Raw genomic sequence first — 16640 nt, forward strand, 5'->3', positions numbered from 1 at the left:
CAATGACCCAGCCCACACTGATCAATGACCCAGAACACACTGATTAATGACCCTGAACACACTGATTAATGACCCTGACCACACTGATTAATGACCCAGAACACACTGATTAATGACCCTGACCACACTGATGAATGACCCTGACCACACTGATTAATGACCCTGACCACACTGATTAATGACCCAGAACACACTGATTAATGACCCTGACCACACTGATTAATGACCCTGACCACACTGATTAATGACCCTGACCACACTGATTAATGACCCAGAACACACTGATTAATGACCCTGAACACACTGATTAATGACCCTGACCACACTGATTAATGACCCTGACCACACTGATTAATGACCCTGACCACACTGATTAATGACCCAGAACACACTGATTAATGACCCTGAACACACTGATTAATGACCCAGAACACACTGATTAATGACCCTGACCACACTGATTAATGACCCTGACCACACTGATTAATGACCCTGACCACACTGATTAATGACCCTGACCACACTGATTAATGACCCAGAACACACTGATTAATGACGCTGACCACACTGATTAATGACCCTGACCACACTGATTAATGACCCTGAACACACTGATTAATGACCCTGACCACACTGATTAATGACCCAGAACACACTGATTAATGACGCTGACCACACTGATTAATGACCCTGACCACACTGATTAATGACCCTGACCACACTGATTAATGCCAACTTAAAAAATACATACAGCAGGAGAGATGATACGTGTGGATTTTCTTTATCCATTATATAAAAATTCTACAGCCACATTAATGTGCAACAGGTAGGAATGGACAACAGGAAACACGGAAACACACCAGATTCAGTTAATCAACTAAACACAGTTTTCAATTATAACTTTATTAGTTGAATCAGCTGTGCATGTAACTGCTTTGGCTAGCTGGACAAAAAGGCCTGCACCCACACAGGCCCTCGCAGGATAAGATCTCTGCCCAGATTTCCTTTAGTAGGGAAGCAACAGGTTGAAAATCATCTCTCTAATTCCCGCCCGATTGGCATCCATCCACAATAAAATACAATAAAGATATCATAAAACAATACAAGGCATCTGAGCTTGGAGTCATTGTCCTCCTGATGTGCTGGTATACTGCAATAGACCCCTCTCAGTCCCCTAGAATACAGCTGAGCTAGCGACTGAGCAGGAAATAACCATAAATGGCCTGGGGTCTAATGAGCCCACTGCACACTCAACAGGCTCTGTCTGTGACTCAGTATTCTCTCATAGGACAGTTCTAGAATTATGCTTCCATGCACCCGACTGTACTCCCCTTCCTTGCACCCTGATGTACTCTCTTTCCATGCACCCTGCTGTATTCCCATACTCCCCTTCCATGCACCCTACTGTACTCCCATAGTCCCCTTCCACGCACCCTGATGTACTCTCTTTCCATGCACCCTGTTGTATTCCCATACTCCCCTTCCATGCACCCTACTGTACTCCCATAGTCCCCTTCCACACACCCTGATGTACTCTCTTTCCATGCACCCTGCTGTATTCCCAAAGTCCCCTTCCATACACCGTACTGTACTCCCATAGTCCCCTTCCATGCACCATACTGTACTCCCATAGTCCCCTTCCATACACCCTACTGTATTCCCAAAGTCCCCTTCCATGCACCCTACTGCACTCCCCTTCCATGCACCCTACTGTACTCCCCTAGTCCTCTTTCATGCACCCTACTGTACTCCCATATTCCCCTTACATGCACCCTACTGTACTCCCATAGGCCCCTTCCATACACCCTACTGTACTCCCCTAGTCCACTTCCATGTACCCTACTGTACTCCCCTAGCCCACTTCCATACATCCTACTGTACTCCCCTCGTCCACTTCCATGTACCCTACTGTACTCCTCTAGTCCCCTGGGTTTATATTACCCAATATATATGTGCAAAATGTCATCCTTTAAAAGCAAAATAAAGGAAAGCTCCATAACTATAATTTGTAAGTCGCTCTGGATAAGAGCGTCTGCTAAATGACTTAAATGTAAATGTAACTAAAGATGAGGAAATGTAAGGCAAAATCTGAGCGTTTGCCAAAACAGCACTTCAGGATGTAAAATAATGACATTTAAAAAGGCTTTTAGATTAAATGATGAAAGTACAATGAGTCCTGAAAATGGATGGCCAGGAGCCAGATGAGAATAGGGTGACAGTTTCCCATCTGTTTAGAAAGAGCAGATGATAAAGCCATGTTCCCTACAGTATAATGGTTGAGCCTCTATCGTCAAAACAAACCTCTGGCGCCATCTGGTGGCCAAAAGGTGCACAACATCAACCATTTTCTCGTCTACACTGAAAGGTAATGCAGTTGTGATTTAGTTGGGTCTGGAGTTTTCCCTGTTCATCACGGCCCAGTTTTAAAAAGTTGTCTGATCGGATTAAATGGAAAGGAGAATCGGCGTATCATTGACTTGAATGGGGACATCCGTTCTATATCTATGCATTTTTAAATGCTTTGTTAAACTAGGCAAATCAGTTAAGAACAAGTTCTTATTTACAATGAAGGCCTACCCCTGCCAAACCCGGACAACTCTGGCCCAATTGTTCACCGCCCTATGGGATTCCCAATCACATGCAGATGGGATTCCGCTTGGATTCAAACCAGGGACTGTAGTGACACCTCTTTCATGGAGATGCAGTGCCTTAAGACCGCTACACCACTCGAGAGCCCTATCTGTTCGCCCCAAATACGATCAGATAACTTTAGAAAAACTGGGCGCAGGAGTTTTTTCCTCAACAGGTGACCTGACTTGGAAGAACTCCCCATGCCCAGCAAAAGCACATGTCGAGAGCTGAATGTTCACTATAAAACTAAACTAACCCAAAGGGCACAAGTGACTGTCAGGTTTCAAAAGCCAATCTAGGAAAACATACTTCTTCGATTTGAGGTGATATGTTTACTATGATTGAACCATCTCATTTTTGGGAGATGTACGCTATGAGAACTATGATTAGATGGGAACGTGATGCATGGCGAATCTGTGCGTAGACTAATTACTGAGAACATTAACCGTCATCTTTTAATTACAAGGTTTCGTCATGTAAAAACACCAACCTATGAGCCCACTGTAAACACCCTGTAAATACTACCACATGACAAGGTCAACACACGCAGGAGGGTCTGCGTTTCCAGATTACCACATGACCAAAACAGAGGTGGTTCGGTGAACCATGCTCGTCTGATGATCCTTACCTAAGACTTGAAGACGTGCAACCTCAGGCAACTGCTAGACAGAGAACAGATTCAACATAGAAAACTGTTTTTCTTCTGTCCTCTGTGTTGGACATGAATTTGGAGGCGCTACAATTCGGGAGACTTCCCTAACTCTCTCTCGCTCTCTAAACTGGAGCTCCATCACCTGGCCATCAGGCCCTGAGGAAACTATCTTGGAGCAACTGTCAACTTGGCTTTTTCACTTCTGTCCGATTTAAAAACTGCTAAAAGCTTCCATTGCCAGAAGTTAGCAGTTGAAAGTCCATTGTCTCAGCGTTGTTTAAGGAGACATATATATCTGTCTGCTGAGTACTGCTGTAATTTTAAAAGATGGTGTGGGAAAATGAGGCTATGGAGAACATTTGCAAGTTCAATTTGAACACCACCCTGATGAAGGATGTTACCAATAGAAAGATACACATATATAGAGGTAGAGATTAGTGGGGAGCAAAATAGAGAGAGAGAGAGAGAGAGACAGAAAGGGAGGGGCACTGTGAGACAATCCTCTGTTTCCTGACCTCTCTCACTGTACCTGGGACTGGAAAGGAAAGCCTGCTGACCCCCCTCACATCTGTTTCCTGAGCATTGGGTACATTGCAAGAACATTCCGGTGTCCAGTTTTATGAAGGTGAGGAGAATATTCCATCAACGTCCCACCAAGCGTGCACAGGACATGGTTGTTCTCAGAATATAAGATATTAATATTCTAGACACGTTTCATGAGAACGTTACACAAACGTTTCTGTGCATCAGTTGTCATGACGTTCGCGTGTTGGTTCCAAAGAAATGTTCTCCCTCCCCCCAAAAAAATGCTAACACACATCACGCCTTGTTACTGTTGCCAAGGCTCTTTTTGTCTATTGGCAAGGGATACTCACACACAAACATGATTACATTGTGCATGTTCATTCATACAGTAATTATTATTCAAAAAGTTTTCACCTGGGATTTAAACTCACAACCTCTTGGTTAATGGCATTCAGATCTTCCTGATATGCCACAATTGCTGTGTCAGTTGTCAATTAATTTGACTATCCTCTCATCATTCATTTGATTGACTTAATTCAACAATTTAAGGGCTTTCTGTATAGTTGTCTAATTTTGGTGGGGCATTTTAACAAGTTTTACTCATGAATAGGGATGTGTGTGTGTACTTTTTTCACCCGGTATCTATTAAATGGCTATTCTGTATAGGCCCACATCGGATCACCCGGTATCTATTAAATGGCTATTCTGTATAGGCCCACATCGGATCACCCTGTATCTATTAAATGGCTATTCTGTATAGGCCCACATCGGATCACCCTGTATCTATTAAATGGCTATTCTGTATAGGCCCACATTGGATCACCCGGTATCTATTAAATGGCTATTCTGTATAGGCCCACATCGGATCACCCTGTATCTATTAAATGGCTATTCTGTATAGGCCCACATCGGATCACCCTGTATCAACCACACCTTCATTTTATTCATCCCTACCAACTGTAGAGGTCCAACTTATCAACTAGTGATAAAGGTCTGGCAGAGGAACTGGACACTCAGGTGAGACTCCTCCATGTAAACCATCCCCTGCGGTGGAGTTTGATTGGTTCACAATGGGTGGTGCCCGGTCTGCCCACCAATACCATGAGAGAACAGAGAGTAACAACCAGAGGAGAGTGCAATGCGGAGCTGGTAAGAATTAATACGTGCACACACACATACACATGAACACACGCACGTACGCACACACTACCTGAAACAGTAAGTCCTTATCTCTCACTCTCTGATAACAGCTGGTGTCTCCTCTCCTAGCACCTAGCAACTACTGCTGTGTGTGCACAACTTTCTCACACACACCCTTTCCTATCAGTAGGCTGGCTGAGACTTTACAGCTTTACAGCATCACTGTGAGTGGATGGTAAATACATGATGTTAACTAGGTATAATATACTATATTACTATAGTACTATATAATATTGTATATTACTATAGTACTATATAACATACTATATTACTGCTTTGGCAGAGCCTATTACACTCAAATAATGGTCTCAAAATGTGATCCAGTTGAGTGAATACACACACAGCTGTTTACCAGCGAGGTTGTACGGCTTGTTAACCAAGGAGACAAGCAAACACACACGGAAGCACAGATAACACAGCTTCAAGTTCCTAGTCTATTAAATACATATAAAGATTAAAGAGTGACTGCAATTCCTGATTTGGCCTGGTTTTAGATTTGGTTCATCACTAAAATATTAGCAGCCACGAATGTATTGAAACGTGAGTTGGTTTTGGGGGCTTGATGTTGGTGTTTAACGGTGGGTTGAGTTAGACAACTTGTTTTGACAATTCGCTTCAGCCGGCTGGAGTGCGACCTTGGAAAAATGTATTTAAATATATTTTTGTTTGCGAAATGTATTTCGCAACAAAGCCTCCTTCACTCATGCTGCCAAACATACCCTCATAAAACGGACTATCCTACTGATCCTGGACTTTGGCGATGTCATTTACAAATTAGCCTCCAACACTCTACTCAGCAAATTGGATGCAGTCTATCAGAGTGCAATCAGTTTTGTCACCTAAGCCCCATATACCACCCACCACTGCGACCTGTATGCTCTCGTTGGCTGGTCCTTGCTACATATTTGTCGCCAAACCCACTGGCTCCAGGTCATCTATAAGTCTTTGCTAGGTATAGCTCCGCCTTTCCTTACAGTTCTCTGCTGCCAATGACTGGAACGAATTGTAAAAATCACTGAAGTTGGAGACATATCTCCCTCACTAACTTTAAGCGTCAGCGGTCAGAGCAGCTTACCGATTGCTGCAGCTGTACACAGCCCATCTGTAATTAGTCCATCCAGCCAACTACCTACCTCATCCCCATATTTGTTTTTGTTTTTGTTTATCTGCTCTTTTGCCCACCAGTATTTCTACTTGCACATCTCCATCTGCACATATATCACTCCAGTGTAAATTGCTAAAATGTAATTACTTCGCCACTATTGGCCTATTTATTGCCTTACCTCCTTACTTCATTTGCACACACTGTATACATATGTTTCTATTGTGTTATTGACTGTACTTTTGTTTATCCCATGTGTAACTCTGTGTTGTTGTTTTTGTCGCACTGCTTTGCTTTATCTTGGCCAGGTCACAGTTGTAAATGAGAACTTGTTCTCAACTGGCCTACCTGGTTAAATAAAGTTGAAATAAAATAAATAAAATAAAATAGTTAGGGACTGTCAATAAATTGCACAATGTAAATGAGACAATACTTTTACGTTGCACACCTTTTAGTTCTCTCATTAAATGCTTTCAATATTTGTAAATGAATATCTACAATTTGTAGCTGGTTTGAGGTTCGGTCAATGACATTTGGAGCTATAGGAATTGTACTATATTGTTCCATGTACATTGTGTAAATTACAGATGGTCCCTAACTAGCCCTATATGGATATCCAATGTCAACCTCAATCTACCACAGTGTTACGATTGTGTCACGTGCAGCTGCACTACAAATTGACGATTACTTGTGTGCTGTCGACTGTCGGCATGTGGTGAGGATTGAAACAAACCCAACATTCATTTATGTTGTGATGCAGTCACGACCACAAGTCTCACAAAACTCAGTGTTGGATGAGACTGACTTTGAGTGAAATTATCCTATTTACACTTTGTCGTCATTTTGGACAGTAGATAAATGTTTCTGACTCATATCGATGCCATATAGATTGTTTTCTAGATTAGCAGTTGGTTTTTAGGCGCAGCTGCTCTTTAAATGAATAATATAACTTTCTAGTTGCAGGAGAGAGAGTTCTCACAGATATGGACACTGCAGGGCAAAGGCAGATACGGAGACATCTGTATTCAACATGGTGACAGCACATGTACTGTAGTAATGTACCATAGTGGGCAGGGAGGGACAGATTCACACTGCCCACAGCTCCCTTCTTTAACTGCTAGGAGGGCCAGCCCATGATATATCATTGACGCACCACAATGTTTTCTCAGTACTCCCTCTGCCTCCATTTTCCTATGGGAACACAGTATTGACTCACATATGGTTCAAGCCCAAAGGACAACCCCAATTCGAATGAGCTAACACATAGTCATATAATAATATATCAATACCATAGTAATACATAGTAAATAAGACACTTATCAACTGAAGAAATACATAGTATACAACATGCTGTGTACTTGCTGTCCTTTTAATGGGCAGAATTAATCTCTTCCCAGTGGTGGAAAAAGTACCCAATTTTAATACTTGTGTAAAAGTAAAGATATGTTAATAGAAAATGATTCAAGTAAAAATGAAATTCTCCCAGTAAAATACTACTTGAGCAAAAGTCTAAAAGTATCTGGTTTAAAATATAGTTAAAATATCAAAAGTAAAAGTATATAGTACAAATCATTTCAAATTCCTTATTAAGCCAATCAGAAATACGGAGAGCCTTGGGCACACTCCAACACTGATATAATTTACAAATGGAGCATTCATGTTTAGTGAGACCACCAGATCAGAGGCCCGAGTGGCAAATTGGTCTAAGGCAATGCATTTCAGTGCTCGAGGCGTCACTATAGACCCAAGTTTGATCCAGGGCTGTATCACAACAGGCCGTGATTGGGAGTCCCATAGGGCGGCGCACAATTTGCCCAGCGTCGTCCGGGTTCGGGGAGGGTTTGGCCGGGTTAGGGGAGGGTTTGGCCGGGTTTAGGGGAGGGTTTAGCCAGGTTAGGCCGTCATTGTAAAATTAGAATTTGTTCTTAACTGACTTGCTTAGTTAAATAAATAAAAAGTGCTCTCTTGATAAGTGTGTGAATTTGACTATTTTCCTGTCCTGCTAAGCATTCTAAATGTACTTTTGGGCGTCAGGGAAAATGTAAGGAGTAAAAAGTATATATTTTCCTTAGGAATGTAGTGGAGTAAAAGTAAAAGTTGACAAAAATATAAATAGCAAAGTACAGATATCCCAAAAAACAACTTAAGTAGTACTTTAAAGTATTGTACATCCCTGTCTCTTCCTCATTTAAGACTATAGGGCGTAGTATAACCTTGCCTCTTTGACTGTTAGAACTTTCACTACCATCTAAACCTCAACTAGAGAAGGAGAGGTGTAACAGTAACTGCAAAAATAATCTCCCTGTCTTTCCCCTGAAGAATAGCTTTGTCCACTGGAACATTTTTAGACTTTTGGGGGGGAAATTAAAAAATATATAGAGATTGTTTGTAAAGAGAAGAATAGAGTGGAATATTACTAAACGTTATTAGCAGGGATAAAGTTCCCACGCTACTAAACACACTGCTACCCTCTGCCCTGAGAGAGAGCGGGAGAGGGGGGGAGGGAGAGAGGCAGGGTAGGGAGAGAGGGAGCGGTAGAGGGGGTAGAGAGGGAGGGAGGAGGAGGGAGGGAGGGGGTAGAGGAGGGAGGGAGGGAGGGAGGGAGGGAGGGAGGGAGGGAGGGAGGGAGGGAGGGAGGGAGGGAGGGAGGGAGGGAGGGAGGGAGGGAGGGAGGGGAGAGAGGGGAGAGTCGGAGGCAGGGAAATGGATGGGAGTGGTAATGGATGAGAGTGGTAATGGATGGGAGTGGTAACCATGAAAGCTCCCAACAACTTTCCAGTCCTCTGTCTGTGATTCCCACCACCACTCTGCAATCAGGCCTGCACAAAATCTGCCATTACCTCACTGGCCATGCTGAACTCAGTGAGTGTGTGAACTCATGTGTGTGAGGAAGAGACAGGAAACTTTCTAATCGACACTGTGGCAAATAGACAAATATAGATAAAAACCATATACAGTAGGTAGAGACTGACTGAACTGAGGGAAGCCTGACAGTGAGAAACTACTAACATAGGCAGAAAACACAGGGAAGGGCTCTCGTTGGCCATGAACGTGTGAAAGGGAGAAAAAGAGAGAGGGACAGACAGAGAGAGAAAGAGAGAGACAGAGAGAGAAAGAGAGAGAGAGAGATGATGAATAGAAAGAGAGAGAGGGACAGAGAGAGAGAAAGAGAGAGACAGATAGAGAGAGATGATGAATAGAAAGAGAGAGAAAAAGGACCCGGGGAGAGGGTAGAGATAGCCCCAACCTCAGAGAAGCAATGCAGCCGTCAGTCCACGTCAAAAGATGATTTATTCTGCCACATTGAAAGGGGATTAGGTTGGGGATTAGGGGTGAGCATGCTGGTCCTCTGGTACTCTCCCTTGCCCTCTCTCCCTCTCTCATCAAAAGTAGTGCACTATGTACAGTAGGGAATAGTGTGCCAATTGGTACGCATGCTTGGGTTCACCCACTTCTGTGTTCACATCCAAAACTCTGACCTGTTCAGTTCACCCCATGTGTTCACATCCAAAACTCTGACCTGTTCAGTTCACCCCATGTGTTCACATCCAAAACTCTGACCTGTTCAGTTCACCCCATGTGTTCACATCCAAAACTCTGACCTGTTCAGTTCACCCCATGTGTTCACATCCAAAACTCTGACCTGTTCAGTTCACCCCATGTGTTCACAGACAAAAACCTGATTTGCCAGCTCCCACATACCACACAAATCCTGGTATGCACAAGCCTGAGACACTGTGTAGACAACCAGGGTACTACTACAACTCAACTGTGGCCTCAATAGTTGAGGCCTTAACACCTGCTGATTAAAAAGATGCGGCATGTGAAAATGGAAGCCGGCCGCCTCGTCTGTCATCATGGCTTTTGACTGAATGTTGAAATGTAGATGTTTATAATACTAACTGAGTGTAGCCAGTGAAATATTCCCATTTCTCAGTCAAAAACAACATCTTGAAGTGTATGAATGGCAGAGATTGATGAGAACACTCAAACAGTTCCTTTAAAGCTCCTTTCTGTCCACATGTGACAATAGTCCTGTACATGGGTGAGAGAGAATAGAACAGAAACAATACGAAGAAGTGGAACAAATGAAACTGTGAAGAAGAAGAAGAATCCAAACTGCCAGGCAGTAGCAGGGATTCCTGAAAGTTGCGACAATACCAGCCTCAAAGAGACAGCAGCATTCCAACACCTTGATGATGTTTGCTCTCCTAAAGACCATGAATGGGAGGCCAAGGATGTGACAAAACATTACAAGTACCAGAGGCCACCAGCGTCTGACCCTGAGGACTGACTCTACTGGTAGACAGAAAGGCACACACAGTAAATCACAGACAACTGGGGAAACTGCAGTCATCAGCTACAGTAGAATTAGAAGTAGGTTCCTACAGTTGGCCACTTGACCTCTTGGTGACCTCATTATGAGCCCATTCTGACATCACGCAGGTCCATATGTGAGAGATTGAATGACAAAATTGTCTTGCAATGCTTTTCTGCATTGGCAAATGAAGCTGGGTGGGATAAAGGTTGCATAATTATAAACTTCATCATCTTTACCCATATCCACCACCACCACACAAACTGAGTTAAAACATAGGTCATAGGAATTACCTACTCTACAATGTCATGCAAATAACAATTTTACTCAATGTCACTCAGGTTCAGGTTTTTAATTTTACCTTTATTTTACTAGTCAGTTAAGAACACATTTTTATTTTCAATGACAGTCTAGGAACAGTGGGTTAACTGCCTGTTCAGGGGTAGAACGACAGATTTGTACCTTATCAGCTCGGTGATTCGAACTTGCAACCTTTCGGTTATTAGCCCAACACTCTAATCACTCGGCTACCCTGCTGCCCCGTCATAAAGTTCATGATTTAGAACCTGTTCACAGTTTATTGAGCCTACATTCTACCCCATACAACGTATCCCATACAATGTAGCCCAAGAAATATAACAAATAAACCACAACATGTTTGTAGTTGGTGTTGACTATATTTATGGAAATTATGGCAAGTGTGATTGGTTGAGTTTGAGTTCAAATAGAAAGACATCTTACCCTGAAACGTCTTTGTTTCCATCGCTTGTTTGCATGTGATTAGAGTTCTTCCACTGTAATGTATCCCAAAAAAACTAAAACGTTTTTCGAACGGGGAAACAAGTCATCTATAATCGTCTCGTCATACATAGACTGTCAACTCCAAACAGTCCCGGTTAAAAAATAATAAACTACTTTTTCCGCTTATAATAATGACAAAGTTTCACTTTGAATCCCCAATATTTACATACATAACGTATCGCCCTTGAAATAGTCTAGCTTTGTTTTTAACCATCAGGTGTTACGCTTCTTTTTTTCTATGCCTACGGTTGTTTCACGCATTGGTGCCTCACGGAACACCGATTCTGGTCCACTGTGCAGTTGTATAGCGGCTCCAAGCACCGCCCATAAACAGTGCATGTTTGTGTGTGTGACCGAAGTGTTTTTTTTACAGTGAGATAATACAGTACAGTGCACACCATGGGAAATTACAATCGTAAATAATAGCCTACAGGAAGTGTAGTCATCGGTGTGATTTATAATCCGCTCTTTACACCAATGTTCTCTTTTAAATAGTACATTATATTCAAGCTAATCTACACCATCTAAAAAGGAAGATAATTAACGGTTAATACACTTTCCATATTGCTACTCAATTTAAGCGTGACTGTCAGTCCTAATGAAAGCCATAATGTTTATAATAGACTAACATGTGACTTAATTTGTAGGTTGGAGGAAATATGTATAGCTTTTACAAATGTTTACTTCTATCCCAAACATTATGATATGTGACAGTTACTGAAACACGCAATAATAGGATACATTGTATCATAAGTGTATCTTAACCTGGACCTTGGATTTACAATACACGTCCAAGTGCACTTGGCCCAGAGCTACAGTCACCTCTGCCGAGTCCCGGCTTTAACAAAGCGGATATCGATTTGAACTCCTCCTCCACATTTACTGGTTTGGTTGAGCAGCGCACAAGAAAGAACCTCCACCGACAGTTGTTTTTCATCTTTTCCATACCGGTATGTAGGGTAGGGATCATCAACTAAATTCAGCCACCGGACGATTTTTTTCTTGCGCGGATTTTCGGGGAGCCGGAAGATAATTAGAAATAATATGTAGACTGCAAATTGACCGCAAGAAGACCAAACATATTTGACTAAAAAACATATTTCAAACCGTGCTGACATTTTTCGAATCATTTTTTTATGAATAATATCAGGTGTTCCTAATGTTTTCTACACTCAGTGTAATATACATTATATATTTATTGCTCAGAAAACTTGAAGTGCCAAATAAAACCACAGCGTGCTGCCAGTTAGGGGATCTAGTTTCAGGAGTTTCTTTAACGCCTGCTAACTAAGTTTATATGTATTGTACAGCGAAATCAGTTGCTCACTCAATTGGTCTACCACTTCAAATAGCACTTCAACTGGGAACATATCAAATACACTTCTGTTTCCAAATAAAAAGTGTAAATGATATTGTAACAGATTGTGATCTTCATGTTTAGTTTTTGAGCAGGAAAAAACATTTCGTTTTGTGGAGCCATCATTCCAAGTCCCATCTCCTTGACCTGGTTGTCCGAGGCTACAATCAAAGTTGTAAATAATAAAAATACACTTTTTTTCAATTTATGTTTATGTCCTACATTAGAGTACTATAAAACAGTATATAATGTAGAAAAAAACGAAGAATGTAAAAACTATACAAAACTGGAATAAAACAGATTTTATTGAACTACTTTTGCATATTTACAAAGCCCTGTAGAAAAATGACTGGCACTGAAACCCTTGACCGTTTACACGTTTGGTTATGGCCTTATTCTAAAAATTGATTACATTGTTTTTTCCCCCTCATCAAATCTACACACAATACCCCATAATGCCAAAGCAAAAATAGGTTTTTAGAAAATGGTCCAAATGTATAAAAAAAATATATATATATCACATTCAGAACCTTTACTCAGTACTTTGTTGAAGCACATTTGCCAGCGATTACAGCCTTGAGTTTTCTTGGGTATGACAGTACAAGCTTGGCACACCTGTATTTGGGGAGTTTCTCCCATTCTCCTCTGCAGATCCTATCAAGCCCTTTCAGGTTGGATGGGGAGTGTCGCTGCACAGCTATTTTCAGGTCTCTCCAGAGATGTTCGATCAGTGCTGCAGACAAGGTTGTCCTTCTGGAAAATTCTCCCATCTCCACAGATTAACTCTGGAGCTCTGTCAGAGTGACCATTGGGTTCCTGGTCACCTCCCTGACCAAGGCCCTTCTCCCCTGATTGCTCAGTTTGGCCAGGCTGCCAGCTCTAAGACTCGAGGTGGTTTCAAACTGCTTCCATTTAAGAATGATGGAGGCCACTCTGTTCTTGGGGACCTTCAATACTTCCCCAGATCTGTGCCTTGACACAATCCTGTCTCAGAGCTCTATGGACAATTCCTTCGACCTCAGGACTTTGTTTTTACTCTGACATGCACTGTCAACTGTGGGACCTTATATAGACAGTTGTGTGCCTTTCCACATCATGTCCAAGCAATTGAATATACCACAGGTGGACTCCAATGGAAACAGGATGCACCGGAGCTCAATTTAGAGTCTTCTAGCAAAGGGGCTAAATACTTATGTAAATAAGGTATTTCTGTTTTTTTTTTTTCTGTACATTTTCAAACATTTCTAAAAACCTGTTTTCACTTTGTCATTACAGGGTATTGTGTGTTGATTGATGACCACATTTGTTAATTTAATCCATTTTTGAATACGGCTGTAACGTTAACAAAATGGGGGAAAAGTCAAGGGGTCTGAATACTTTCCGAACGCGCTGTATACTGAAGACCCCACCCCATAAGACTGAATTCGATTTTTCTCTTTAAGAGTTGAATAACAGTATATTTCCCAAGTTTCAAATAAAGACATTTAGTTTATGAAATTGCTCCTAAAATGAACACCCCTGTCCACTCCTCTGATGGAGACAAAAAAAATGCAGAACTGCTGGTGTCAAATATATGATCAACTAGTGTGGGTACTCCTGGGGCGGTGACCGTATTACCACAACACCGGCTTTCTCCAAGCTCTGATGCTGCTGACGGTCATTAGTAGTCTACCAAGATTGCTAACTGCTTGCTACTCAGCACTCAATTGTCTCTCTAATCACTCTGTCATCAATGCAAATGTATCAAAAATGTAATCAAACACTTCATGAGAGCCCATGAGCTACTGTTGCGCAACATTTCTATAGGCTATGAAATTACACGAGAAAACAGAGGAGGATCCCATCAGCTTTCTATAGGCTAGGCCTACTATATTTATTTCTCATTATCATTTATTTTGCTTCTCTTTACAACAGTATAGCCTACCTGGCTGGCATGAAAATGAACCACAGGAAAAGCGTCCTCCATTCACTATTTAAGTCCATAGATGACATGTATTGTTGTCCCGTTGACCCTGTTTCCATACAGGTGCATGATAATGATCCATTCTAAATCAAAACACATTTCACAGATATATTATTTAGTATATGTAAAGACAAGATTAAATCAAGAATAGTCTGATGGGTGACAATATTAGCTTATCACTAATATTGATAGGCTGATATTGCAAGAAACAATCCCTTTTTTTGTGAATTGTTCTAATCATAGTCACACACCTCATGTAGCCTAGCCCATAGGTCTATATGTTTTAATAAGGTTAGTATCACACCTCATGTAGCCTAGTCCATAGGTCTATATGTTTTAATAAGGTTAGTATCACACCTCATGTAGCCTAGTCCATAGGTCTATATGTTTTAATAAGGTTAGTATCACACCTCATGTAGCCTAGTCCATAGGCCGATATGTTTTAATAAGGTTAGTATCACACCTCATGTAGCCTAGCCCATAGGTCTATATGTTTTGATAAGGTTAGTATCACACCTCATGTAGCCTAGTCCATAGGTCTATATGTTTTGATAAGGTTAGTATCACACCTCATTTAGCCTAGTCCATAGGCCTATATGTTTTAATAAGGTTAGTATCACACCTCATGTAGCCTAGCCCATAGGCCTATAAGGTTAGTATCACACCTCATGTAGCCTAGTCCATAGGCCTATATGTTTTGATAAGGTTAGTATCACACCTCATGTAGCCTAGTCCATAGGTCTATATGTTTTAATAAGGTTAGTATCACACCTCATGTAGCCTAGCCCATAGGTCTATATGTTTTAATAAGGTTAGTATCACACCTCATGTAGCCTAGCCCATAGGTCTATATGTTTTAATAAGTTAGTTAGTATCACATAGGCCTATATGTTTTAATAATGTTAGTATCACACCTCATGTAGCCTAGCCCATAGGCCTATATGTTTTAATAATGTTAGTATCACACCTCATGTAGCCTAGCCCATAGGCCTATATGTTTTAATAATGTTAGTATCACACCTCATGTAGCCTAGCCCATAGGTCTATATGTTTTAATAAGGTTAGTATCACACCTCATGTAGCCTAGTCCATAGGTCTATATGTTTTGATAAGGTTAGTATCACACCTCATGTAGCCTAGTCCATAGGCCTATATGTTTTAATAAGGTTAGTATCACACCTCATGTAGCCTAGCCCATAGGTCTATATGTTTTAATAAGGTTAGTATCACACCTCATGTAGCCTAGCCCATAAGCCTATATGTTTTAATAAGGTTTGTATCACACCTCATGTAGCCTAGCCCATAGGTCTATATGTTTTGATAAGGTTAGTATCACATCTAAAGTGGCCAAATATTTTCTTAAAATGAAGTACCTTTATCTGCTTTACAAGGGGGGTAGAGCCTAACTGGCATACATACTTAAGCAGCGCGTGAGTCTCAAGTTCGGGGAAGAACATTTTCAGCATAAAAATGCACCTTTATAATAAAAGCATTACATGCAAATAGCATTTGAAAGTCACTTTTGATAATGGCTACTACCATGTGTGCATTGCTGCGCTTATAATGTGATGAAATAGCCTAATATATTATCACATTTTAAGATAAACGTTCCGATCTGTTGCTTCAGTCTCATCGCGTAAAAAAGCTTTTTTAATGCTAGTGGTTTTAATAATTTGGGATCTATCACATCCCACAACTGTCCCAGACTATGTTTGGAATATTCATTTCTCGCAAAGAAAAGAATAAGTCAACTTTTGTACTCTGGGGAATAGTAGATTGACATAGGCTAGTGCTTTTGCTGTTCATTAGGCCTACTCATCTTGTTGGCTGACAAAAAGTAAATGTGGACTCTTCTTGCAATATGTTCAATATGTATGTCGGAATTGGATAAGGAGTTGTGTTCCCGAAGTGTCGCTCTTCACTTGTAGCTTGTGAGAACGACCTGAGCCATGTGAGTGAGGGGTGCTTCGAAGCATGTAGCCATCGGGGAGAAAGGAACATCGGGTACTGGCCGCCAAACGCACAACTTGTTTTAGGGTGCACCGGCCACACAAAGGGGATGCCCCTGGGAAATTCGAGGCATTGTCAAGC

General features: G+C 41.4%; 1 protein-coding gene and 1 long non-coding RNA gene across 12 annotated transcripts in view; one reads left to right on the plus strand and one right to left on the minus strand.

The window, feature by feature from the left end:
* Positions 1-11553, minus strand: part of arhgef3 (Rho guanine nucleotide exchange factor (GEF) 3) — a 166109-nt gene extending 154556 nt beyond the window's left edge. The window contains exon 1 of the mRNA XM_052526491.1: positions 11170-11553. Coding sequence (XP_052382451.1) covers positions 11170-11204 — 35 coding nt within the window. The 5' untranslated portion in view covers positions 11205-11553. The remainder of the gene's footprint in view (positions 1-11169) is intronic.
* A 1091-nt stretch (positions 11554-12644) lies between these two features.
* Positions 12645-16145, plus strand: LOC127932118 (uncharacterized). 11 transcript variants are annotated; one of them, XR_008144144.1, is made up of 3 exons: positions 12645-15394; positions 15432-15662; positions 15769-16145. It is a non-coding gene; the product is annotated as an uncharacterized LOC127932118 (long non-coding RNA). The 11 variants fall into 11 exon arrangements; XR_008144145.1 differs by having other exon boundaries at positions 15432-15643; positions 15750-16145; XR_008144141.1 differs by having other exon boundaries at positions 15432-15609; positions 15663-16145.
* The last annotated feature ends 495 nt before the right edge of the window (positions 16146-16640 follow it).

The sequence above is a fragment of the Oncorhynchus keta genome, chromosome 10, assembly GCF_023373465.1.
Source record: "Oncorhynchus keta strain PuntledgeMale-10-30-2019 chromosome 10, Oket_V2, whole genome shotgun sequence".
NCBI classification, from domain to species: Eukaryota; Metazoa; Chordata; class Actinopteri; order Salmoniformes; family Salmonidae; genus Oncorhynchus; species Oncorhynchus keta.